The sequence below is a fragment of the Semicossyphus pulcher genome, unplaced genomic scaffold (assembly GCF_022749685.1).
Source record: "Semicossyphus pulcher isolate SPU_LCO1_2020_fin unplaced genomic scaffold, fSemPul1.0.p SCAF_20, whole genome shotgun sequence".
Classification (NCBI taxonomy): domain Eukaryota; kingdom Metazoa; phylum Chordata; class Actinopteri; order Labriformes; family Labridae; genus Semicossyphus; species Semicossyphus pulcher.
Window position 1 is genome coordinate 24,046,762 of NW_027211694.1, and position 7,854 is coordinate 24,054,615.

The 7,854-nt window shown below is 42.7% G+C and overlaps 1 protein-coding gene across 1 annotated transcript; it reads left to right on the forward strand.

Annotated features, from left to right (window-relative positions):
* Positions 1–3,377: 3,377 nt before the first annotated feature.
* tmbim4 (transmembrane BAX inhibitor motif containing 4) lies at positions 3,378–7,280 on the forward strand. Its single transcript, XM_069671141.1, has 7 exons — positions 3,378–3,582; positions 4,094–4,202; positions 5,215–5,320; positions 5,440–5,473; positions 5,584–5,701; positions 5,786–5,831; positions 6,084–7,280. Exons 1-7 carry the CDS (start codon positions 3,492–3,494, stop codon positions 6,288–6,290), a joined length of 711 nt encoding a protein of 236 aa, XP_069527242.1. The 5' UTR covers positions 3,378–3,491; the 3' UTR covers positions 6,291–7,280.
* The last annotated feature ends 574 nt before the right edge of the window (positions 7,281–7,854 follow it).

Below are 7,854 nucleotides of genomic sequence, written 5' to 3' on the forward strand. Positions count from 1 at the left end.
TGTCCTACGTGTGTGTAGGTGGTTTCCCACGCTGCTGCAGCTCTCACTGCACAGCTCTGTTTAATGCTTAGAGAGAAATCTCATCAGTGTTGTATTAAACTTACTGATCTACACTGTGCAGCCTAATACACACACACACACACACACACACACACACACACACACACACAGTCTTTTATTCAGTGTGTTTAGCTGCATTCAGTTCATTCATAAAAAACACTCTCAGAGCTCACAGGAGGTGTGTGTGTGTGTGTGTGTGTGTGTGTGTGTGTGTGTGTGTGTGTGTGTGTTTAGGCTCCGCCCCCTCAGACAGAGCGGCGTCAGCATCAAACCAATACAATCAATGTCTGCACAGATCCATTACCTCAGGTTGTGTGTGTGTGTGTGTGTGTGTGTGTGTGTGCGAGTGCGCGCGCGTGTGTGTGGCAGAATGTGACCTTTCACCTTGTTCAGCTGCAGAGCCTTTGAGGACCAAATAAAGACCTCAGTTATTGAAACATTTTACTATAAGACGACTGTTAAAAACCGTTCATAATTAATGTGATAATTAACCTGTTTATTAATCATTAATAAACAATTATAAACACATTGTTAAACATGGAACGAGGCTCACTGTGTTCCTGCTCATTCACCTGACTACAGTGAGCCTCTATGTAAAGCGTGTTGTTCGTGCTGCAGGAACTACCCCTTTTTGGGGGGGTTTACAAACATGCTACTATTAACAGTTGAGCTACTCGGGGTGGGATCACTAAACTCAAGGTTCGGATTGCTTCACGGTTTTGAGTCACGGATCGGATCATTTTTCAGATCAGCAAAAAGAAAAAGATTCAAGATGCATCTCCGTATAACTAAACAATATATTGGATCCTCAGTTGTCTTTATTACTTGACATTGCCAGTATTTCAATAATTAATTCAGGAGTTGAACTCCATATTATTTAAGTGCTTTTTATAAAAACTCAAGAGTACATAATAATGATAACCTTTTAGTGCACTTTTCAAAATCCAAGCTACAAAATGCTTCATGAAGGCAGCAACATAAAACATGCAGTGAGTCACAACGAAACAACAAACGGTGAGCCTTCATTTTGGGATAAGGACTTCAGCTTTTGGACCCCACACTGTGCTACGAAACAGTGTTTGTCTAATACCGGTGGGTTAACAAATACATCAGTCACTAACGTTAAGCGACCGGTTGTAATCACAAGCATCCACCAGCTGGTACTTTTATAATAAACGCTAACACGGTCAGAGTGAAAGTAGAAAAGTGGAAGCCCTGTTTGATACAAAGCAGCCAGTGTGGAGAATTACGCACACCTCGTGTAGAAATATTAAAACATGCCTCGCGTGTTTTACAGTCATAGAGCGGATCTCCGTGATCTGATACGCTCCTATTTGCAGCACTATGTGAAGCATCGCGGTGAAGCTCGCGCTGCAGCAGCTGCTAATATCCCCTCACTTCACGTTCTGTCACTGCATCGTTGCATGATCGTCAGCTTCTGTATCTCGCACTGTAACTCTGCACAGAGATTTAATAGAAGTAAATCTTCACTTCACATCATGATGTTAAACTTTACGTTGGACTGCGGATCACCTGCCTCTCCTTGCGTAGCGCCCATATCATCTGCATATTTTGCATATCCCCTTTTTGCGCTATTGCTGCAGATGACTCCGAGCTCACGTTCAACATGTCTGATGATGTACAGACTGCTAACCCTAGCATTAGAGCAGCTCCTATATGAGCTTATTAGCATGAGCTACAAATGTACATCCCTCCTCTCGTATCATGTGACACTGTCAAACAGTGACGTTAGCGAGGAGGTGGTTGAATGCTAACATTAGCTGTTGTCTAATGGTTAATAAAATGTGTTGTGTTAACCTCCAGGTGTTCACTATTCATCTCTTACAGCTGCTCGTCGATCAGGAGGCAGTGAAGTGATGTGGATTAGTCAGACTGTTTAAATTTTCTTGAGACCTTGAACACATCAGTATGACATCATAACAGTGTCAGAGTGTGACATCAGAGGAAAATGGCTGCCTTGTGAACATGGTAAATGGGTTGTACTTTACTTTTCACAAAGCATTGTGGGATAGTTAAGAGTCCACAGTGATTTCAGTATGTGTTTACTGTCAACGCGTGGTGTGTTTACTTCCTGTGGGAGATTCAGAGGAAGTCGACACACTGACCTTTAAAGAGGAGTTGTTACACTCTGCAGAGAAGCAGCCACCATGCCCAGGTCAAAGGTTACATAGCAACACACACACACACACACACACACACACCGTTGAAGCCTCTGCAGAGATCTTGAGATGTTAAAGTGACTCCTTATTAAACATGTTGTTGTGTCACTTGATGAATGTGTGATGAGCTCAGACAGGATCACCTCTGATTCTACGACCACAGCTTTTGAACAGCCTGTTGCTTTCTCCTGTGTGTTCAGTGGTACTCTGTGCAGCAGAGTGTCGGACTGTGGACAGTGAGGAGGCTCCACCTGCTGTCTGCACACCTCCATCACTGTCAATACAAACACTACATTTCAAGCATTACTGTAAGTTTGTATCTGTTGTTGTGAGAACATGTTCTTATCTCTCTGTGTGTAGTTTTAATGTTGCTTTGTGAAGCGCTCAGACCTGCATGTTTGTATTAAGGGTCTTATAAAGTTAATGTAACCTGCTGTACTTTTCTTCCTTTGCTAGCGTTGTCTCTTCCTGTGTGTTATATATTCCTCTCTGCATTTTTTTTTGTTGTAAGAAGCACACTTTGACCTTTCACTGGTTACTTGTTAAAATATATTCATCTTGCCTGAGATTATTACACATATATTATAATTATTATTATATTATAACATTATAAATATTGAAAACAGTTCAGGACAGGTTAATCTGGGGCTAAAGCCTCTCTCACAGTGAGCAGCCTCAGAGGACAGAATGGACTCATCATGGACATTGAATGGCACATGGAACATGTACTGAACATGTATACTGAATATTCTGCACCACATGTTCAGATGGAATATTTCAACAATCAGACTCTTTCAAGACACTCGGTACAGTTCATTATGAATCATGTATGACTTCATACTACTGTCAATTCTTCACATACAGTAAAATAACACATTTAACTCAAAAGTACTTTTTATAGTAATAAGATTAATTTCACCACTGTGTACTACCTGATGTTACCTGAGCCAGCTGCGATAACTGATGAAGACCATAAAGGGAAAGCTTCAGTCCTGAAGTTGAGTGATTTTTTGCAAAGAATATCAAAAATAATATAGTTTGTCTCTCACACCGGATAACCCACACCCCAGCACAGCAGGGGGCGGTAATGTCCCTTATAAACTGGTTATCATCCCCCATTAAAGCAGCAGAAGAAGCCGTGAACACCGAACCCAGCCTCTGTGACACCAGCCGTCCCTTTCTTCTCCCTGATCTGTACTAACGTGAATTATTCATTTTTTTATCTGACGTAGGAAACGAGACAGAAACAAGATGAGCAGTGAAAAATATCCCCGCTCTTCTGTAGAAGATGACTTTAACTACGGAACCAATGTCGCTACGGCCAGCGTGCAGATCCGGATGGGTGAGTGGAGCTAATGTTTGTTAGCAGCTGGACACGTCAGCTGACTGCTGTGCAAATAGATTATAGCTAACGTCAAGCTAACAGCGGCTAACTTCTGTGCAAATACATTATAGCTAACGCCAAGCTAACAGCGGCTAACTGCTATGCAATTACATTATAGCTAACGTCAAGCTAACAGCGGCTAACTATGACACAAATACGTTATAGCTAACGTCATGCTAACAGCGGCTAACTGCTGTGCAAATACATTATAGCTTACAGTGGCAAATTACTATACAAATACATTATAGCTAACGTCAAGCTAACAGTGGCAAATTACTATACAAATACATTATAGCTAACGTCAAGCTAACAGCGGCAAACACACATTCCTGTACTGTTGTTATTATTATAGCTAATATATAGCTAGCATCGGCTAACTAGCGGTAAAACACGCGTATTGTTGATATAGCTAACAAACGTCTCCTGTGATCCAGCTGTTGTAATCCACCTGTACCTGTCTTTTGTGCAGACTTCCTGAGGAAGGTGTACACCCTCCTGAGCCTGCAGATCATCCTGACCACAGCCACCTCCGCCCTCTTCATGTTCTCTGACACCATCAAAGAGTTTGTCCACGACAGGTGAGTATGCTCTCATCACCAGCTCCCAATCATAAAAAAACCAAGACATCCCTTCAGTGTCACACCACTTTTACTCAGTTAACAGTTTCTTACCTGACATCTGAACCTGTTTACATATAGAGGGTGTTCAGACCTGGTAGCAGCAAGTGGTTTTTGTGATCGGATCACAAGTGGACAGACTTAACTACAGGTGTGAACACACCCAGGATGGAGGGCGAACACATACGGATCCGATCACTCAGGCCACATACAGAGGTGGTTTACGACGCGTTTTTCACATGAGTGTAATAGTGTGTGTGCACATGTGTCCTGAGCCACATTAAGGACTGCCCACACTCCCCATATCCATGGCAACAATCAGGTGGATCCGGAGAGATCACTTGCCTTTTATTTCTGTCTGATTTAACATTCTAACTTTCTGTCTGTCTGTCACTGTTAACAGAGACTCCAGTCTGAACTGCAGTATATATTTCACTGATAAACACAGAGCTGTGGAGGAGCATCAGGCTTTACGATCAAACAAAGTTTCAAGTCAAGTCATGTCGTCAGCCTAGTCCGTGATCACCCGCTCGCTCCCTCCCTCCCCTCTGTGCTTGTGCGCTGCAGCTCTCCCCCTCTCTGTGCTGCAAGTCTGCATCACGCTTTCTTTCATTATATGATGTTTTATATTAATACATGATAAGTCAATTAAAGGAGACTGAGCCTCCGTGTTAAATTGTATACCGAGCGGGAAAGTGAGATCCGATCACAAGTGGTCACTGAGGACGCATTGGAGAAGCCTGTTAATGCTAGGTGTGAACACGTGCTTAGAGCTGACCACCTGGGATCTGATCACCCAGGACACATTTGTAATACCAAATGTGAACAGGGCAATAAAAGAAGAACACAGTGTTTTCACCTCTGTATAGTATAGTGTTACCTGAGATCTGATGCTGGAGCTGTAGGATGTGAGTAATATCCACACAGCTCATGCAGGCTGTGTTCTCTGACTGTGTCCTGGTTTCCTCCTCAGTCCTGCTGTGGTTCTGGTTTCTGCTCTGGGCTCTCTGGTCGTTCTCGTGGCCCTGGCCGTGTACAGACACCAGCATCCAGTCAACCTGTACCTGCTGCTCGTGTTTGTAAGTCTATGTTGTTTCATCTCACATATCAGCTGCTCAGTCTTTGCACTGGTTATTTAATATTAGCCTGTAGTTGGTTAGCGTGTGTGTCACTAACTAACTCCATGTTTTCTTTTTAGACACTGCTGGAGGCGGTCTCTGTGGCCACAGCCTGTAAGTACTGTTTGAACCAGTCTGTCATATCTGATCCTGTCAGACTGTTGGCTGCCTGTTAACAGACTGTTGGCTGCCTGTCGCCTAACACTGAACTCGTCCCTCCACAGTGACCTTCTATGAGTACTCCACGGTGCTCCAGGCTCTGTTCCTGACCTGTGCAGTGTTTGCTGGACTCACAGTGTTCACCTTCCAGTCAAAGAGAGACTTCAGTAGGATGGGAGCAGGGTGAGTGTGTCTGCTGAGCTGCTCATAGTCCTTTTTATAGAGAGAGCTGCCATGTTACTAACAGTCTCTGATGTGTGTTTACAGACTGTTCGCCTGCCTGTGGATCCTGATCATCGCAGGATTCATGAGGGTATGTGGATATGACCCAGGGCTGTGTGGTACACCCATTAATCTATCAGGATTAATTGATACGTTTACCTCCATGTAATTTACTGAAACAAAGTCTTTTTACACACACCTGTGATCTGATCTTTAAGGTGTCTGTTTCATACTCACCCCTTTTGTTCTGATCAGGCCTGATGTAGATAACTCTCTGACTGGATTATTAGTTCAGCCTGTCACTGTAAACTTCCCTCATGTGACGACTCTGATCTCTCTGCAGTTCTTTTTCGACAGCGACAGCACTGAGCTGGTCCTCAGTGGGTTCGGGGCTCTGGTGTTCTGTGGGTTTATCATCTATGACACCCACCTGCTGATGAAGCAGCTGTCCCCTGAGGAGCACGTCCTGGCCTCCATCAACCTGTACCTGGACATAGTCAACCTGTTCCTGCACATCCTGCGAGTGCTCGACTCCATGAAGAAGCACTAAGAGTCACTGAAACACACAGATAGCACTGCTCATTGGAGAGACACGGCTCTGACCTGAAATCACATCCGAGACAGGCAAATGGTAATCTTGAATATAATAGTGATCTCTGTCATTACGTTAAAACTAGCCCAGCGACCTGAATCTACAATACATGGTTTAAACAGAGCCCTGTAGCTCCCCCTGCTGGTCTGACTACAACTCAGCCTGTGTTTACTTTGTGTGTGTCTCTCTCTCTGTGTGTTGGTGTCAGACTCAGATGAACACACTCTCTTGTCCTTCAAACATTAATATCTAATGTTCTGTTTGTTATTTTATATAAATAGCAGGAGGTGAAACCTGTTTGGGATAGGGCGCTGGTTTAGCACAGTTGGTAGAGCAGGCAGCCCATGTATAGAGGCTGTAGTCCTCGACGCACTGAGCACAGGTTCGACTCCTGGTCTGCCGATCCATTTGGTGTCATTCCCCACTCTCTTCTCCCCACATCTCCTGTCTCTCTTCAGCTGTCCTATACAATGAAGGCAAAAATCCCAAAAAATTCACACATAAACATAATGATATTTCTCTGACTGTCTCTACCTGGTTTCAGATCGATCATTCCTCTTATTGATAGTCAAACAGGATTAATTATTGAATGTTATATTCCACATGTGTATATATGTGTGATATATGCATATACATATATATACAATGGAGTTAAAGTGTCTGTTATTGTACATATTGTTATGGTGTAAATGTAACTGTATAGTTTTTGGGATGAATCAGTTAAGATCTGGAGATTTTATGTGACTGTGATTATAATGAGTAATAATATAGAGATTTTATCTGTCTTAATTATTTGTAAAAATCACACATGCAGTAATGTTCCTTTGTTGTGTGTGATGATGTGACAGTGGCGCTTGGTTTTGTTTTGCACTAACAGAAACTGATGACCCTTTGAAACACAGATGTTAAACTGTCTATCACATGAGAATAAAGATTTATTATAAAGTATCAGAGGTTTTGTGTTTTAGTCTGTGTCTGTACATATATTGCCCCCTACTACACAACAGCACACACTGATGACTTTATTACAACTTGTTTCTGAGTCCCGAGACCTCAGGTTTATTTTACTATATTCCTCCACATAATGCTGGGTTACATAGTAAACATTGTATTTAATACATCAATGGACTACAAAGATTATTTTAATAGCTGGAGGAAAAATCTTGAGGGGCCACACTATAATAATAGTTATTTTAATAATGAAATCAGTTTTGACAATGTGATCTGACACGCCCAGTTTGACTGCATGAAGATCAGGACTGTCAACATAGCTGCACTGATCTGTGTGAGGTTCAGGTTCATGGCTGTCCTCTGAAGAGACTCTGCAGTGTTACTGTCTGCAGTGTCTGTAAAGCCTGCAGACTAAACAGGAAGCAGATGTTATGGAGTGTTTTTACTGGTCACCATCACATGTCAATAGTTACTCCTAAACACTGTTGCAGGAAAGCAGCATTAATGTAATTCATTAAATGTTTACCTATGAACCAGGTGGTAGACCAACTTAAATCAGGTATTATTCCTG

Coding starts and splice junctions, on each gene's coding strand:
- tmbim4 (XM_069671141.1), top strand. CDS start 3,492: ATGAGCAGTGAAAAATATCCCCGCTCTTCTGTAGAAGATGACTTTAAC. Junction 4,203..5,214: donor AAAGAGTTTGTCCACGACAG/GTGAGTATGCTC, acceptor TTTCCTCCTCAG/TCCTGCTGTGGTTCTGGTTT. Junction 5,321..5,439: donor TGTACCTGCTGCTCGTGTTT/GTAAGTCTATGT, acceptor TTTTCTTTTTAG/ACACTGCTGGAGGCGGTCTC.